Source organism: Jaculus jaculus, chromosome 2, assembly GCF_020740685.1.
Source record: "Jaculus jaculus isolate mJacJac1 chromosome 2, mJacJac1.mat.Y.cur, whole genome shotgun sequence".
Taxonomy (NCBI): domain Eukaryota; kingdom Metazoa; phylum Chordata; class Mammalia; order Rodentia; family Dipodidae; genus Jaculus; species Jaculus jaculus.
In genome coordinates, this window is record NC_059103.1 from 133107148 (window position 1) to 133127030 (window position 19883).

The 19883-nt window shown below is 37.8% G+C and overlaps 1 protein-coding gene across 4 annotated transcripts in view; it reads left to right on the forward strand.

Moving 5' to 3' along the window:
* Positions 1-19883, forward strand: part of Ythdf3 (YTH N6-methyladenosine RNA binding protein 3) — a 43306-nt gene that overhangs the window by 5842 nt on the left and 17581 nt on the right. For 2 of the 4 annotated variants that reach the window (XM_045143085.1, XM_045143086.1), the window contains exons 3-4: positions 650-735; positions 12711-14309. In XM_045143085.1, coding sequence (XP_044999020.1) covers positions 650-735; positions 12711-14309 — 1685 coding nt within the window. Of the gene's footprint in view, positions 1-649; positions 736-7691; positions 7786-12449; positions 12603-12710; positions 14310-19883 lie in introns of those variants that run through there. The other 2 variants (XM_045143088.1, XM_045143087.1) reach the window with 2 other exon arrangements.

Here is a 19883-nt window from a genome sequence, read left to right on the forward strand (position 1 = left end):
GTTCAGGGATTAGTCATGTGCTAGCCATCACATTCAGTTGAAGGCCCTTTTTACTTAGATTTTTTTCATAATTACACATTCATTCTAGGATTGTTTGAGTGAGTCTTTGGACACATTTAAGATACATGCTTGAACTTTAGATACAGTTACTTCAAGGCTGGACTTGGTGCATGCCTGTATTCTCAGCACATGAGAAGGTAAATCAAGATGGTTGAGAAACAAAGGTTAGCCTGAACTACTTAGTAAGACCCTATATCAAACTGAAATTGATACTGCATTTAAAAGTTGGTTGTCTACAACATTACTTGACTAGCTATTTTAATTTCTAATAAAGTTTAGGGAACTCTTTCCAACATTTGTATGTTAACTTTTTTCACTAAAGTGCTGAAATTGGGATGTTTTAAGTTTTTGCCAAGGGGAAGTGCATATGTGGCTTACTTATGAAACCTTGAGCTTATGTATCACATGATTTTCAGGTTTTCTATGGCACATAAATACTTCTTCCTAAAGATTATCCTTAGGAGAGTTCATAAGTGAAAACAACAATGAACTCAGGATTGATTGATCTGAATTGGCTTGAAAATTCTTTTAAATATTAGGTTGTGCTGCTTCATAATTAAAACACTTCTAACATAAATGTCTGTTTTAGTTTCAGTGCAGAATGGTTCTATTCATCAGAAAGATGCTGTGAATGATGATGATTTTGAGCCATACCTAAGTAGCCAGACAAATCAGGTAAGCTTCTGGAAGTTCCACATTTTAGGAAGTTAAACACTTTTTTTTTTAAGTATTAACTGATTTTTCAACTAGACATTTCAGTTGATTAAGACACGCATGAACTGATTCATATATTCTTCTTGTCTGAGGTGAATAAGTTGGTCTATGGCACAGGAGAGAATGTTCCTTTAGAAATGTCAGGTACCTAAATGAGGTTCTAAAATATAAGTACTGGAATATGAACATGAATTTTATATATTGTGGCTAGAATTTTTGAACATGGAGATAATCTTAATAATTACTGCCATATGTTTATCATATCTTGCTTGCTGTAACTAGCAAATAAACTTTAGATTAAATAGAATTTTTTTATATGAAGATGGGTTCGTTTGAGTATGAAATGAGTTTGGCTGCCAAATGTAGTATTTTTTAAAATATTTATTTTCAAGTAGAGAGAGAGAGAGAAAATGAATGAATATTTGCAAGCCAGGGCTTCCAGCCGTTGCAAACAGTCTCTAGATGCAGGCTCCACTTTGTGTATCTGGCTTCATGTGGGTACTGGGGAGTTGAACTGGGGTTGTTAGACTTTGCAGGCTTTGTTAGATGCTGAGCATCTCTCCAGCCCTAAATATAGTATATTTTTTTTTAAAGGAATCACAATTAGAATTTTATTGACAAAAACTCATTTTTTATTTATTCATTTTCATTTATTTATTTGCAAGAGACAAAGAATGGGCATGCCAGGGCCTTCAGACATTGCAGACAAACTCCAGACACGTGTGCCACCTTGTGCATCTGCCTTATGTGGGTACTGGAGAATCAAATCTGGGTCCTTAGGCTTCGAAGGCAAGCACCTCAGTGCTAAGCCATCTCTCCAGCCCTCCAAACTACAAGTTTTTAATATAACTTGGAAGTATTGGAGGATAGAATAAGGACTTTATAAACACTTTGTTGTCATGGAGAGTCATTAATAACTTTTTTTTTAAGTGCTGAGTATTAAATTGGCCTCATATACACCAATCCACCATTGAGCTTCATGTTCAAATCCCAGTGGTTTTTTTTTAGAATTTGTGAGGATAATTACACATAGAAGACAATAAAATTGATAATTGATGAAAATTGATAATTGCATATTTGACACAAGCCTGTGTGTTATTAAAAATGTGTCACTGCTAGAAATAAAATTTAGGGGTAGAGAGATGGCTCAGCAATGAAAGGCGCTTCTTTTTTTTAAACTTTATTTACTTGGGGGTGGGGAGAAAGAGGCAGATAGAATGTGACTCCAACCATTGCAAACGAACTGATGCATGCACCACCTTGTGTGTCTGGCTTACGTGGTACCTGGGAAATCGAACCTGAGTCCTTCAGCTTCACAGGCAAGCTACCTTAATTGCTAAGCCATCTCTCCAGCCCTAAAGGCACTTTCTTGAAAAGCCTGATGGCCCAGGTTTGATTACCTATCTAGGACTCACACGTAAAAGGCAGATGCTTAAAAGTGGCTCATGTGTCTGAAGTTTGTTTGCAGTGGCTAGAAGCCCTCATGCACCTATTCTCTCTCTGCCCCCCCCCCCCCCCCCCCCCCGGAGGCTTTGTCTCACTCTAGCTCAGGCTAATCTGGAATTCATTTTGTATTCTCTAGCTGGCCTTGAACTCATGGCAATACTCCTACCTCTTGTCTCCCAAGTGCTGGGATTAATGGCATGCTCTACCATGCCCAACTGACCAACTTTTTTGAGTAATTTGTATAGTTAAAACTCCCTTTAATAGGCATCTGTGGAGCTAGGTGCAGTGGTGCATGCCTGTAATCTCAGCACTCAGAAGGCTGGGGAGATTCCTGAATTCTAGGCCACATTGGACTCCATAGTAAAATCCTATCACAAAAAAAGTTTCTTTGATCAGATAACATGCAGGACATATATTTATTAGACTAAGCAACATTAAGTTTTATTAGTACTCGATTTCATACTTTTCTATTAATATATAAAATGAATATTACAGATGAGGGTATATTATGAATCTCCTGAGTTATTCAAACTTGAAAAATTTCAGTGTGCTATAAAAGACTCTTTGGGACTTGCTGCCTGAAAGAATCACCCTACTTCTGCCCTTTGGTCATAGATACTTTTCATCTTCATTGTCACAGGACATTAGAAGATTTTTTTCTCAAGAAAAAGTTTTTGTCAGAAGGACTCCTTTGGCATTTTGTAGGTTTTTAGGGACTGCATAGAGGGTATTAGGTGAGGGTTTCTTGGATATCCCAGCTGTATGAGAGGCAGCCTCTGCTTTCTAATCTGTCTTACATATTTTAATTCTATTTCATATTTAACATGTAAGAGTATCAGAAAATAACTAGTTATTATAAAGCAATTTTTTGGTGTATCTTGGGAATTGAAACTGGGGCCTATGCATGCTAAGCAGACATTTTACCACCAATGTCACTAAACATTATGTTTTGTTTTGAGAGTGCCAAATCCTGACAAGTAGATCACCAGGGAAGAGGTTAGGTTTTTTGTTTTGAAACAGGATCTCCCTGTATATCCCAGGCTGACCATGAGCTCATACACAATTCTTTTGCCTTACCCTCCTGAATACTAGAATTATTGTATGTGTTGCTATGCTTGGTCCTTGGAAAGTTATTTTTTAAAGACTGTAAAAACATTTTGATTATGTTGGAGATTGAACCTAGAGTATTAGTTCTCTCTAGTTCTTAGGATAATTTGATAGTTAAGCTGATTCGAAGATTCGTCTTTCAGTTGTCTTTGTTAAAGACGAACTCTAATTTCCAAGTAAATTAAAAGAAGAATCTAGAACACTGAGACTTGGGGAAATAAATCAAGTTGTGATTATTGGAGAAGCATAGAGAAAGAAGAAAATGAAGTAAAGTCAGGTGTGGTGGTGCACTTTAATCCAAGCACTCGGGAGGCAGAGGTAGGAGGATTGCCGTGAGTTCGAGGCCACCCTGAGACTCCTTAGTGAATTCCAGGTCAGCCTGGGCTACAGTGAGACCCTACCTCAAAAAACAAACAAACAAAAAAAGCAAGAAAAAATAAAAGAAAGAAAATAAAGTAGTGTTGGAATCTTCTGTTTTGCCATCATTGCCCTTGGATTTTCAGTGGCTGCCTATTGAAGTGCTTTTCTCACTGGTGCTTTTAGCAACTGCCATTCGACTTTCCTCCACCCAGTCAGACTGTGACATGTACCTGGCAGGTATGATGATATACTCTTATAATCCCAGAGTTCAGGAGGGTGAGGCCAGATGATCTCAAATTCAAGGTCACCCTGGGCTATAGAGCAAGACTGTCTTACTGCCCACAACAAAAATGAAACATGCACACAAAAAAAAAATCATCACCACAGTTGCATAAGAGTGAATGCATTTATCATATTAAGTCATTTAACATGGTTTCAGATACTTTGCCTCACCCTTTGTCAACATTTGTCCACTTTTGGAACTAGTAGGACTTAGTCATTATTTCCTGAACATGTAAAGGTTTCCTAAATATTTTTTGTCATCTCCCCCATGTAAGGTCTTGCCTAGCACAGGCTGATCTGGAGTTCAGTGTGTAGGGCTGGCTTCAAACACAGTGATCCTCCTACCTATGCCTCCTGAGTGCTGGGATTAAAGGGGCACACGATCTCCACCATGCTTGGCTGTCTTCTTTTTTTTTTTTGGTTTTTCAAGGTAGGGCCTCACTCCAGCTCAGGCTGACCTGGAATTCACTCTGTAGTCTCAGGCTGGCCTTGAACTCACAGTGATCCTCCTACCTCTGCCTTCTGAGTGCTGAGATTAAAGGCGTGAGCCACCACGCCCAGCTCTCTTCTTAATTTTTGTAATTGCATATATTTATATTTCTTAGGAAATGCTTCCCCACATTCATATCACTTCGTCCATGTAGACTTTGTTTATTTTTCCCTTACTTTGTTACTTTGTTAAAGTAGTTCATTTTGTTTTATTGTACAGTTATAATTCCTATATTATTGGGGTGGGGGGTTAAGTTCCCCACTGTACTTTGGAAGTGCTCCAGTACACAGTGTGATCTTTATCTTTTCTTCCCAATGGCTGTTGGGGGTATTTGACACAGAATAGACATTCATTAAGTATTACATGAATGAATGCATTAGGTTATCTGATAGAATTACAAAATGAAGAAGTACAGTTATTAAGTACATTATATTAGAAGAACAGTTATTAAGTACATTATATGTGTCAGTTTTTTTCTTACATTTTTATGATTATATGATTAAATATATATAAATTAATACTTTTTTAAATTTTAAGATGAAGCTCTAACTGTATAGCCCTGGTTGGACTTTGACTCATGAATCTCCTGCCTCAGCTTTCCAGGTGCTAGGATTGCTTTCTGTGCCAACACTCAGGCTTAACTCACACTTACTGAAATGTGCAGTACAAGAAAATAGATGTAGGGCTGGAGAGATGGCTTAGCGGTTAAGGTGCTTGCCTACAAAGCCTAAGGACCCAGGTTTGATTCTCCAGGTCCCACGTAAGCCAGATGCACAAGGGGGAGCATGCCTCTGTCTCAAATAAAACTTAAAAAAAAAAGAAAATATATGTAATTTAAAATATTCATCACTAATTTTGCTAGTTGAGAAGTCTCGAGGGTTTGTTGGTATGTTGTGTTTATTTGAAATGGGACCTAGCAGTATATGTAGTTCAGTTTAGTGTCACCTCTGAGTTCTGCATTGACTTCCATGGTGTGCTGGGATCATAGGTGTGCTACACCATGTTAGTCTTAGAATTCAGAGGTTTTGAAGTACCTCAACATTCTTCATGGAAAAATAGTGTTCGCTTTTCTTGGTGTAAAAGTGCTGTTATCAGCAAATAAAGAAACTATTTTTATACAACTGTTAAAACATCCAATTCTTGTAAGAGCCAAAGGAAGGACAGGACTCCATACAACATGCTCCCTCCAGACACAAAATGGCCTGGATATCCATGGCCTCACAGTGCCTGATACTACCTGCATAAGACCATCATAAGAGGAGGAAAAGATCAAGACATCAAAAGTAAAAGAGAGACTCTGATTGAGATGGGAAGGGGGTATGATGGAGAGTGGAGTTTCAAAGGAGTAAGTGGGGGGAGGGAGGGTATCATGGGGTATTTTTATAATCATGGAAATTGTTAATAAAAAACTAAAAAAAAACATCCAATTCTTTTACTTGGGTGTTGGGATAAACAGGAAATCAAAAGAAATGTGAGATTATAACTGGAAGGACCTAAAGTCAAATTGCAGTTGTATTAAAATGCCCTGAGGTCAGAACAGTAACCATGAGCTTTTTAAAAAGTTTACTTTTTAATTAAATTTTTATTTATTTGAGTGAGAGAAAAAGTCAGAGAGAATGGGCATGCCAGGGCCTCTAGCTATTGCAAACCAATTCTAGATGCATGTACCACCTTGTGTGATCTGTCTTTTATGTAGGTACTGGGGAATTGAACCGGGATTGTTAGGATTTGCAGGCAAGTGTCTTAACTGCTGAGCCATCTCTCCAGCCAAGCAATGAGCTTTTTTAAATTGTTTGTTTTCTTTTAAGTTAATAGAAAAATAATTGATGTATATCACAAGGCTAAATCATGATTATAAATTATTCTAAACTAACAAGGAATTAGTTTGTATTTATTTACTATTTTTTGAGGTAGGGTCTTAACTTTAGCCTAGGCTCACCTAGAATTCTTTCTGTAACCCCAGGCTGATCCTACCTGAGCCTACCAGGTGCTAGGATTAAAGGTACCACTACATCAGGCACTTTTAATTTTACTTAAAAAATATTTAAAGTTGGTTGTGGTGGTTCTAGAGTCTGAGGCAGGAGAATTTCTCAAAGTTTGAGTCAGCTTGGGCTACATAGTGAATTTCAAGATAGTCATAGCTACATACTGAGATCTAGTTCTCAACGAACAAAATCTATTTATTCACACACAAAAAGTTATCTCCTCATTTGCTACTGGACCCTTTAGAGACAGCCTGGCCATGGGACAAGAATTGCAGAATTGAACTGCCCAGTGTTGGCTGTGTGTGGAGCAGCATGCTGTTGTTCAAGGGGAAGGAACACACAAAGCGGGCTCAGCAAATTAGGAAACTCAGATCCACTTCATATACATGGATCCTATAGCTCCAAAGCACCTGCCCTGATGCTTTGCTATGTCTACTACTCATTCTGTGTACACTGGGAAAATTGTCAAAAAAGGCTCAACATGTATATTTTACTATGGTGTGGTACTTTGCAATTAGTTAAGAAGTTTTCAAAATATATTTGCCAGCAGGGAATGTAGCTCTTATAAGACATGTACTTAATATGCATGGGTCCCTGGGTACAGCCCTCCAGAACCCTCAAAAATGACTACACAGTAGGGCAGAAGTCAATCTTCATTGTATAAGCAAAGAAAAAAATCAAGTGGTCTTATGAGAAATTAATGATATATGAAATAGAAATAAAAGACTTGCACATAGCTGATGTCTAGACTAGGATTGAAATACTATGTACCTGATGGTTCATTTATATTTTAGAAAGAAACAAATTAAATTGTGTTAATAAATACAATTAGTATTTAAATATATATGTCATAGACACCATATTTTCTCCCTCTTAAATTAGGTTATAAGGCCAGGCTGCTCATGCCTTTAATCTCAGCACTCGGGAGGCACAGGTAGGAGGATCACCATGGGTTTGAGGCCACCCTGAAAGTACATAGTGAATTCCAGGTCAGCCTGGGCTAGAGCAAAACCTTACTTTTTTTAAAAAAAATAGGTTATATAAAATTTCAGGTATAAGGAAATGATAAGTGAGCACATGTCTACCTATTCTAGATTCAGCAGTTTATATTTTTCATGTTTTATCATATAACCATGCCTCCATTTTCTGTTAGTTTTTCTTTTTTGCATTTTAAATAAGTTGTAGACTTTTACAGTTCTCTCTAACCAGCATGCATATTAATGAGTAGTCTTACATATTTTTGCAGGTACTTTTTTCCTTTTAAAGTAAAATTTGCATGTAGTAAAATGCACAATATGTGAGTACATCTGTGTAACCCAAGCTGACATCTGGATGTAGGATGTAAGTTTTCATTTATAAATTTTCTCTTGAAATTAATTTTGTATAGACTTCCAAGAGCATGCTGAGCTTTGATTTTTTTTTTTTTTTAATAAGTTGAAAGTTCACAGTTGCATGGACGAATAGGATTTAAAGTTATGTTATGACTTCTGGACACAGTGGGAAATAGTTAAATCCAGCTATTGAACCTGTCATCCAAATACTTTAATACTGTTTTGAACATTTGAAATTTACTGTTAGTTATTTTGAAATGAATCAAATGATCTTAGCTATACTACAGTTTGTAGTGGACTTAAAAGCAAAAATGCAATCTCTTCCTCCTGAGATTCTTTACCCTTTGATCATCTTACCCCAGTAGTCTGCCCTCTCTAGGTAACATTCTGCTTCTGTTTCAGAGTCTGATTTAGAATGCGTGCTATTTATTTCTCTATGTTTGCCTTACTCCACTCACATCAGTCCAAAGCTTTATGTTTAATTTTGTGAAAATTGCTCAAAAATAAATATATTTATATAGACACACACCCACATTTCTTTATTTATTCATCTATGAATGGACACTTACTTATTTTAGCCACTGTGTGAACCGAACTATAAACATGGGAGTGCAGGTGTCTCTTTGTTATATTGTTTTAAAATTACTTTGGCAAATATCCAGAAATGAGATTGCTAGTTCTCTATATTTTCTTTTAAAAATTGAATATAGCTGGGTACGGTGATACATGCCTTTAATCCCAGCACTCAGGAGGCAGAGGTAGGAGGATTGTCATGAGTTTGAGGCCACTCAAACTCTACATAGTGAATTCCAGGTCAGCCTGAGCTAAAGTGAGACCCTACCTTGAAAAAACAAAACAAACAAAACAAAAAAAACAAAATTGTAAATTCTTTGCCCCTCCTTACCCATTTATACATAGGTGGCAAGTACCTGGCTTTAGAACCTAGACACCATCTGACTGCACTTGAATCTCACATTAACTAGATGGCCTTGCCAGTTTGTATTTCAGTGTTTTTGCTATGGATAAACGTTTTCTGTTTTAATAATACCGAGTGATTAGTGTACTTTCTTTAACTGTTGAGACAAGTGTCATTCAGTGTTGCTCAGGTTTATCTGCAATTCCTGAACTTTTAACTTCAGTTTCTTGAGTGCTGGGACTAGCGATAGATACCATTATATTTGACTTTTTATATTTATTTACTTCTATAAATTTCCTCCTTGTTATTAATTTTTTGAATATGAGGGAAACGTGAAGACTTTCACATTATTTAATGGTAATATACCTTTAAAGAACATAGAAGCAGCTTAGGAATGAAGGTTTTTGGGGAGGGTTATGAATTTGAGGGAAGGACTGTCCTAAGGGGGGAGGAAGCATGGCAGAAGCAGATAGCCATTATCAAATCTGTAGAGAGGAATTGAGCAAATGGGGCAGGGCTGTAACACCTCAAGGCACACCTCCAGTGACACACTTCTTCCAGCAAGCAAGGCTTCACCTCCTAAAGGTTCCACAACTTTCCAGAGTAGCACCATCAACTGGGGATTAAGTATCCAAACACATGAGCCTGTAGAGGGGACGTTTTCACTCAAACCCCCACACAGATGATTTTATCTGCTATAACCAACTGTAAGGTTAAATGTGTTAAGTTTTGAATTGTTTTCTTTCATCAGTGATAAGATTCTGCTGCTCTTTCCTACCAAGATGCATCCCATTCCTTGATATTCTATTTGGCTGACAAAAAACATCTTGGGTTTAGAAAAAACATGTATTTATAATTAATACAGAAAGCATAAGTTAAGTTTATTAAACTTAGTTTGTTGGTTTATTCATGCTGAAGATGAAATCCAGGGCCTATGTGCTCCTACTACCTAGCTAAATCCTTCCTTCACAACTATTCTTAGTAAAAGCCAAACCCAAAGCCTTCTCTTTTTGAAAAGGAGATTATTATGGAAATAAAAAACAAAACTTGTTCAGCCAAAACTATTGAGAGAAATGAGCAATAAATTGTTGTTACATACACGAGGAAGCATATTTGAGGACTCTAGGTGGTGGTAACACTTTGAGCACTTGGTTAAAGTTTTTGATTTGTTGGTGACCTTTAAATCAGTGTTAAAACTTATTTTTAGGAAATTTTTCAGTAGTCACTTATAAACTATATCATAATTACTGGTTTTAAAGTATACTTTAAGCCATTTAAAAATATTTTTATGTATTTGAGAGAGAACAGAGAGGAAGAAGCAGGCAGAGCCAGAGAGAGAGAATGGGCACTCCAGGGCCTCTACCAATTGCAAAAAACTCCAGATGCATGCACTATTTGTTCATGTGGCTTTACATAGGTGCTGGGGAATTGAACCAGGCTGTCAAACCTTGCAAGTCTTTAACCACTTACCCATCTCTCCAGCCCCCAAGGGTTTTGTTTTTTTTTTTTCTTTAAAAAATTTTTGTTGTTGTTGTTGTTTTGGTATATTCAGCCTTCTCTTAAGGCTACTCTCCTAGGCTGATTTCAATATAGCAGCCAGTGTTTCTTCAATACTACTATTAATATTCTGAGTGTTTTCTATATTTTTTAAGTTAAAGCTATAGGTTGTATTTGAATAAGCTAGTAAGTTTTGACACATGAATTTATAGTCTCTAATATAGCAAAATGTCCTTAATATGAAGTACATTTGAAAAATCTGTTGTAATTTGTCTTAATATTTTAGGTTAGCATCCAAAGAAGTGGATCTCCTCATGACATCTTTGTACATATGTCATTAAACCTTTTTCTCATTTGTTCCTCTTCCCTCAACCCCTCGTTGTTACTTTAGTAACAATTGACATATTTGAGACTACCTACTAAGTCTTTGTCAGAGTTAATTTAGTAGAGCCTGTCTTTGGTTCTGAAGTTAATTTTAGTTAGGGAATTATTTTGAATGACAGTGTGTTACATAGGTTTCATGTAGACAATGAACAGTTGCAAGGTATGTGAAGAGTAACTTAGTATTATAGGACCTGGTGGTAGGATGGCCCAGGATTCAATTCCCAATACGAAAAAGGAAAATGTCAGTAAAATGTCAGCTTTTTTTAAAAAAAATAATTTTTTAAATTTATTTAAGAGAGAAAGAACAAGTCAGAGAGATTGGGTACACCATGGCCTTCAGCCACTGCAAATGAACTCCAGACGCATGTGCTACCTTGTGCATCTGGCTTATGTGGGTTCTGGGGTATTGAACTGTTTTTTAGTTTTGAAGAGCTTTTTTAGTTTTTCTTTTTTTCTTTTGCATGAGAATTCTTAAAATTTTTAAAATATCTTGGTTTTTATATTTTCAGGGTAAATTCTTAAAGATTTTTTTTTGCATTGGCTTTAACAAATTATGGTGTTTTTTTTTACTAATAGAATATGCTGTCTTGGTTTTTGGCAAATTTATAAATGTCCTATTAATATTCAGCATGAAATTTGATTTTGATTGTAATAGTTCTCAAAAAATTAGAAATTGCTATTTCTTAAATTGAAAAAGTTTTGACCAAGAAAGTTGAAAGCATAGTGGCTCATATCTGTAATCTTGGCACTCATAGGTGGTGGCGTGGTCATGCCTTATTTAGGCCAGTCAGAGTTCAAAGCCAGCATGGAGTTCATAGTGAGACCTTGTTTCATAGAAACAATAGCAGAAGTTTTTATAAAGTTCGTAATGTGATTTTTAAGTAGAAGACAGCAGAAAAGAAAAAGCCAGCTTTTTATCTCATCTTTAAGAATCCAAGTGGAGCTGGGGAGATGGCTTAAAGGTTAAGGCATTTGCCTGCAAAGCCAAAGAACCCAGGTTTGATTCTCCAGGACCCACGTAAGCCAGATGCACAAAGTGGCACATGTGTATGGAGTTGTTTACAGTGGCTGGATGCCCTGTGTGCCCATTATCTCTCTTATTCTCTCTTTCAGCCTTCTTCCCTCCCTCTGAAATAAGTAAAAAATAAAAAAAGGAACCAAGTGAAAGTTTAACTTTGTTTTATTTCCTTTGCATAATGACTATGTCAGAGCAAAACAAAATTAATCTTAGATCATAGTACAGACATAATTTTGAATATTCTTTTCTAAGAATACAGTGTTTCTCCATTTTGTGTTTTGTTAATGAAAGTACAGACTTTAAATGGCTGAACTGGATTACATCATATAAACTGCAATTTATCAACACTGATAAAAATGTTTATTTATTTATTTGAGAGAGTGAGAACAATTGAGAGAATGGGGTATTCAGGGCCTGTCACCACTGTAAATTCCAGATGCATGCTTCACTTTATGTATCTGGTGTTTCATGGATACTGGGGAAGTAAACCCCAATTGGCAGGCTTTGTAAGCAAGCACCTTTAACCACTGAGCCATCTGCCCACCTCTAAACTGCAGGTAAATTCCTGTTTGTAATAGATTTCAGGTTTATGTAAACACTCATGTAAATTTCTGAGCATTATCAATTGCTTAAAATACAGCTGGTTATAAATGATGATTTTGTGTCTGTAAAATTTTATTAATTAACACATTACAGTAATTGCAGTATTTTAAAATTGGGATGGGGCATTTAACTCTTTGAACAAAAGTAATCTATCTTGTGCTCCTTTCTTTCCCTTTCATAAGTAAGTATAACAGATGCTGTAAAATATAATTACTCATATACAGCCTAGTTTGGTGACACTTACGTAAACTTCTAGCACTTAGGAGGCAGAAGCAGGAGGATTGTGAGTTAGAGGCAACTGTGCTACATAGTGAATTCATGGCCAGCTGTGTAGTGGGAAAAGAATACACATCTGCAAACATTGCTGCTGATATCATTGGATTTGAAATTTTACTTATATGTATAACAGGTACCTGTTTTTCAATTATTTCAAACTACATTTAATTGCCCAGATGCCTTTTTCTTTTCTCTTGTTATGAGAGCATTTCACTACTGATTGTGGTCTTCTGTTTTGCAGAGTAACAGCTATCCACCAATGTCAGATCCATATATGCCTAGTTATTATGCTCCATCTATTGGATTTCCATATTCTCTTGGGGAAGCAGCATGGTCCACAGCTGGAGACCAGCCTATGCCATACCTGACAACTTATGGACAGATGAGTAATGGAGAACATCATTATATACCAGATGGTGTTTTTAGTCAACCTGGAGCATTAGGAAATACTCCTCCATTTCTTGGTCAACATGGATTTAACTTTTTTCCTGGTAATGCTGATTTCTCTACATGGGGGACAAGTGGATCTCAGGGACAATCAACACAAAGTTCTGCTTATAGTAGCAGTTATGGCTATCCACCTAGTTCTCTTGGCAGAGCTATTACTGATGGACAGGCAGGATTTGGCAATGATACTTTGAGTAAGGTGCCTGGTATTAGTAGTATTGAGCAAGGCATGACTGGACTGAAAATTGGTGGTGACCTGACAGCGGCAGTTACAAAAACTGTAGGTACAGCTTTGAGCAGCAGTGGTATGACTAGCATTGCAACCAATAATGTGCCCCCAGTTAGTAGTGCAGCACCTAAACCAACTTCTTGGGCTGCTATTGCCAGAAAGCCTGCCAAACCTCAACCGAAACTGAAGCCTAAGGGCAATGTGGGAATTGGGGGTTCTGCTGTGCCACCACCTCCTATTAAACACAACATGAATATTGGAACCTGGGATGAAAAGGGGTCAATGGTTAAGGCTCCACCAACCCAACCAGTTCTGCCTCCTCAAACTATAATCCAGCAGCCTCAGCCATTAATTCAACCACCACCATTGGTGCAAAGCCAACTGCCTCAACAGCAGCCTCAGCCACCACAACCACAGCAGCAACAAGGACCTCAGCCACAGGCCCAGCCTCACCAAGTGCAGCCTCAACAGCAGCAGCTGCAGAATCGCTGGGTGGCTCCTAGAAACCGGGGAGCCGGCTTCAACCAGAACAATGGAGCGGGCAGTGAGAACTTCGGTTTAGGTGTTGTACCTGTCAGTGCTTCGCCTTCTAGTGTAGAGGTGCATCCAGTGTTGGAAAAGCTAAAGGCCATAAACAACTATAATCCCAAAGACTTTGATTGGAACCTGAAGAATGGACGTGTGTTTATAATTAAAAGCTACTCTGAGGATGACATACATCGTTCCATTAAATACTCTATCTGGTGTAGTACTGAACATGGTAATAAGCGTTTGGATGCAGCTTACCGTTCTCTGAATGGGAAAGGCCCACTCTATTTACTCTTCAGTGTGAATGGTAGTGGACATTTTTGTGGAGTGGCTGAAATGAAGTCTGTTGTGGACTATAATGCATATGCTGGTGTCTGGTCTCAGGATAAGTGGAAGGGCAAATTTGAAGTTAAATGGATCTTTGTGAAAGATGTTCCCAATAACCAATTACGGCACATTCGCTTAGAAAATAATGACAACAAACCAGTAACCAATTCAAGGGACACTCAAGAAGTACCCCTAGAAAAAGCAAAGCAAGTGCTTAAAATAATTGCTACTTTCAAGCATACCACCTCAATCTTTGATGACTTTGCACATTATGAAAAGCGTCAAGAAGAAGAAGAAGCCATGAGAAGGGTGAGTAATTTTTTGTGGGGGATTCTTCCTCTTGGGAACGGGCATCCTTTAATTGCTCTTAACATTATATTCTAATATTAAGAACTGTATCCTGAGGAAAGTTATCCACTTACGATCTGTGCCCCATTTGCTTCTCTTTTCCTGGGTTAATTTTCCTCTTTCCTGTTCACATTGCTCAGGTGAAATGATCATTAAGTTTTCCAGTTCAGGAAAGCTAAATCAGTTGTGCTCAACAGACTTGAGCTAGTGAGGGACTGTAATTGTAATTGTCTTTCTTATGGTTCTGGAAATGACACCCAGAGTTGGAAGCAAATAGTTTTAAAATAAGTGTTTGACTATTGCTCATTTGTGAGAAACTAGGGATTTTTTTTTCATAAAGCAAGTATTTGATTTGTGGAGCTAAATCATTTGTAACAAAATGGGATAAGGATTTGCTATTAGGAAGCTAGCAAAGCAGGGGCTTTGAGTTCAGTTTGTGCCTATTTGATTTTTCACCTTTTGTGAGACTCAGAAAGACTTCCCTGAACTTAAATATACTTGTATCATATTGTCTAGAGCTTGATCACCCAGGTGAGACAGGTTTAGGATGCTTTCTATTCTGAACTGCCACATAAAATTGGGATCCCAGTTTTACTTGAAAAGAGAATGGAGAGTGTAGGCAATTAGCAGTATATTTTAAAATCTATTGAAAACAGACCAAAGGGTAAAGCGAAAAGCTTTTCCAGTAAGTAACATTTGCTACTACAGAAAATTTTGCGTGGAAATTAATATTAAAACAAAAACTGAACTATCTGAAAAATAAAGTGATTCATTTGTTTGTGTTCACTTAAATATCTTGGTAGTGTGCAGCAGAGGGATCTGTTTCAACTATCAGTATTCACTCGTTGGTGAACAGTGTTAATAATCTAGAGCAGTAATTTCTAAACCTTAGAGCTCATAGTTAGTCATTGGAGTATTTCTTGAAATATGCCCCATGTAGTATGAATGCCAACCAAGTATCCCATGTGATTCTGGTGATAGTGATTACAGTGCTGAAATGGAAGAAACCTTGTCTTAGAATGTGGCTCTATGGAATTGTTGAAATAGATTGTTGAATATAATGACTGGAGTACTCTTCTGGTTAAATATAGAAAGTGAAAGGTGCTGGTGAGTTTTTGAGTTAGCATCTAAATAAAATGATCAGATTGTAACTACTATTACCAAACAGTGGACCAAGGGAAATGACTTAGAATATGGAAGGTGGGATGCAGGTAAAGATACTATTTTGAGATATGCCTTTATAAAGATACCTCAGAGAAATACAGGCAGGTTCCTTTCTTGATGTAGCAAGTAGAGAATTGGGGGAGTCAGACAGTTTGTTCTTCAACAGCTGATGCCACAGAGTGGGGTGAGATTGTCTAGGAGAAAAGATGTATTGCAAGGCAGATATTATCAACTCTCCTTAGTTTTTTTCCTACCTAGTCCTAGTGTTAACTAACTTTGATAGCTAGTTGTCTCAGGGATCCTTAATGACTCTGTTGTATCTACAACAGTGCATATATTTAGCAATGTATTCAACAGTAATTTTATATGGTTTCATCACTACTTACTCACTTGACATCTTTATTTGAAATCATTTAACATAGTATTTCTAGAAAGGGTAGTTGAGTAATATTTTTATTCTTCAAGGGCTTAAAAATATAAGTTTCTTTTGTTGACCATCACATATGAACAACTAACTTGGGCATGGAATTCTTGGGACATAATTTTTCACTTAAAATACTGTCAAGGTTTGCTTTATCGTTTACAGTTTATCTGTAGTGTTTGTCAACTGTAATCCTTTATTCTAGAAACAGGGTGGGCTTATTGTTGAAAGATACTTGTGTTGTTTCTAGTTTTGAGGGAATGTAAATAAAGCTATATGTATTTGGATGCATACTGTCACACAGTCAGCTTCACGTTGCTGGAATGAACTTCCAAAGCAGACACAATTATGGGAGGAATGGAATTTATTTGAAGCTTACAGATGTCTGAGTAGAAGCAGTAGTCCCTTTTCACAGGTCCAAACAGAGATAGAAAAGCAACCAAAATCAGCTCAAGCAAGCACACTCCAGGAATTCCAGGCAGAACTAAGACATGTCGGGTATCTTTGGCTGGAGTTCAGATTAGCCCCCAGTCACATCTCCTCCATCCAGATAGTTGGACATCCAAGAAGCTGTAATTCAACTCCTGAATCTAGTCAAAATAAATAAATAAAAACAAAAGGACTGGAGAGATGGCTTAGTAGTTAAGGTGCTTGTCAGCAAAGCCAAAGGACCCAGGCTTGTTTCCCCCAGACCCATGTAAGCCAGATATACAAGATGTCACTTGTGTCTGGAGGCTTTAGTGCACCCATTCATTCTATCTGCTGCTTTTACTCTCTTAAGTAAATAAAAAATTTTTAAACATCTCCTGAATATACTCAAATTACCGCACATATCCTTTTTAAAGTTAACTGACTTCTTTAAGGTGTCAGCTTTCACTTGCAGCATGTGTGATGGTCGAACTACCATTACAGAATACATCTCAGGACTTTTTTTTTTAATTTTTATTAACATTTTCCATGATTACAAAATATATCCCATGGTAATTCCTATTTTTTTTTTCTTTTCACTAACATCCTTCTCTTGAGTCTTTAAATTTTTATTTATTTATTTATTTATTTTAGAGCGACAGACACAGAGAGAAAGACAGATAGAGGGAGAGAGAGAAAATGGGCGCGCCAGGGCTTCCAGCCTCTGCAAACGAACTCCAGACGTGTGCGCCCCCTTGTGCATCTGGCTAACGTGGGACCTGGGGAACCGAGCCTCGAACCGGGGTCCTTAGGCTTCACAGGCAAGCGTTTAACCGCTAAACCATCTCTCCAGCCCCTTCTCTTGAGTCTTAACTCATGACAGCTACTGATCTTTATTCAAATATTTGGTACTTTTCTGAAGCAGGAGTCTTTTCAAGACTCCATTATTGCTTTTTTTTGGGGGGGGGAGTATCATTAGTCATGGACCATCTGAGTGTCACATAGATCAAGTATCCCAGAACAGTTACTAAGGTTGTTTTGTTCACCCTTGCACTTGAATTCTTGGTGCTCATTGCATATACCCTTATTGTTGTACGAAATGGGAGAATTAATGCTATATGCTGACTTGGTTAGTTTAGTGATTCATCAGTCTGTGGGGAATTCATAAAAGGGAAGGCCAGTACAGTGGATACTGCCAAGTATTTGACTTCGAGTTTGAAACCACTGTATAAGGAAGTAGTTTTCCAAACTTTTTTTTTTGTTTTGTTTTGTTTTTTGTTTTTTCGAGGTAGGGTCTCACTCTGGTCCAGACTGACCTGGAATTAACTCTGTCATCTCAGGGTGGCCTTGAACTCATGGCAGTCCTTCTACCTCTGCCTCCGAGTGCTGGGATTAAAGGCATGTGCCACCACGCCTGGCGTTTTCCAAACTTTTTAACTTGTCAGCCCATGAAGTATCATATCTTTGCCCAGTTATTTTTCCTGGTGCTGTTAGCCCTTATCCAGGTAGAATTTGCAGTTTCATTTTTAGTTACTCTTGCTGACATGCTTGTTCTTGCCCTTGATCTTCATTTAAAGGACTTCTCAGGTCTGGAGGAATGGCTTAGAGGCACTTGCCTGCAATGCCAAAGGACCCAGGTTTGATTCCCCAGAACCTACATAAGCCAGATGCACAATTTGGTACAAGCCTCTGGAGTTCATTTACAGTGGCTGGAGGCCCTGGCATGCCCATCCCCCCCCCGTCCCTCCCCCCCGTCCCCCCCCCCCCCCCCCCCCCCCCCCCCCCCCCGTCCCCCGGTCTCAAATAAGTAAAAAAATAAAAAAAAATAAAGGCATGTGACACCACACCCAGATGAAAAAGGGGGGGGGCTTCTAATACCTTTGACATTTCCGTAATTGGGAATGTGCTCCTTGTCCCCAACCTGTGTAAACACAGGGTGTCCTTGTTGTGTCCCCCCTCCCCCACCGCCTTTCATAGGGTCTCACTCAAGCCCAGGCTGACCTGGTGCTCACTCTGTAGCTCTAGGCTGGCTTCAGATCCTCCTACCTCAGCCTCCTAAGTAAGTTCTGAGACTAAAGTCATGTACCACTATAACTGGCAGTAGTTGTCATCATTTTTTATTTTATTTTAATTTGCACAAATTCTATACATTTATGGTATTGTTGTTTGAAATATGTATTAAACAAGACAGACTACGCTAATTATAAAAGATAAAATTGATAAATTTGACTAGGTTAAAAACTACTCATCAAAAGATATATTTTTTTTTCTTTCTTTTTTTTTTTTAATTTTTATTAACATTTTCCATGATTATAAAATATATCCCATGGTAATTCCCTCCCTCCCCACCCCCACACTTTCCCGTTTGAAATTCCATTCTCAATCATATTACCTCCCCATTACAATCATTGTAATTACATATATACAATATCAACCTATTAAGTATCCTCCTCCCTTCCTTTCTCCACCCTTTATGTCTCCTTTTCAACTTACTGGCCTCTGCTACTAAGTATTTTCATTCTCACACAGAAGCCCAGTCATCTGTAGCTAGGATCCCCATATGAGAGAGAACATGTGGCGCTTGGTTTTCTGGGCCTGGGTTACCTGACTTAGTATAATACTTTCCAGGTCCATCCATTTTTCTGCAAATTTCATAACTTCATTTTTCTTTACCGCTGAGTAGAACTCCATTGTATAAATGTACCACATCTTCATTATCCACTCATCTGTTGAGGGACATGTAGGCTGGTTCCATTTCCCAGCTATTATAAATTGAGCAGCAATAAACATGGTTGAGCATGTACTTCTAAGGAAATGAGATGAGTCCTTTGGATATATGCCTAGGAGTGCTATAGCTGGGTCATATGGTAGATCAATCTCTGGCTGCTTTAGGAACCTCCACACTGTTTTCCACAACGGCTGGACCAGATTGCATTCCCACCAGCAGTACAGAAGGGTTCCTTTTTTTCCACATCCCCGCCAAAATTTATGATCATTTGTTTTCATGATGGTGGCCAATCTGACAGGAGTGAGATGGAATCTCAATGTAGTTTTAATCTGCATTTCCCTGATGACTAGTGACGTAGAACATTTTTTTAGGTGCTTATATGCCATTCGTATTTCTTCCTTTGAGAACTCTCTATTTAGCTCCTTAGCCCATTTTTTGATTGGCTTGTTTGATTCCTTATTAGTTAACTTTTTGAGTTCTTTGTATATCCTAGATATTAATCCTCTATCAGATATATAGCTGGCGAAGATTTTTTCCCATTCTGTAGGTTGCCTCTTTGCTTTTTTCACTGTGTCCTTTGCGGTGCAAAATCTTTGTAATTTCATTAGGTCCCAGTGGTTAATCTGTGGTTTTATTGCCTGAGCAATTGGGGTTGTATTCAGAAAGTCTTTGCCAAGACCAATATGTTGAAGGGTTTCCCCTACTTTTTCCTCTAGCAGTTTCAAAGTTTCCGGTCTGATGTTAAGGTCTTTAATCCATTTGGACTTAATTCTTGTGCATGGCGAGAGAGAAGAATCTATTTTCATCCTTCTGC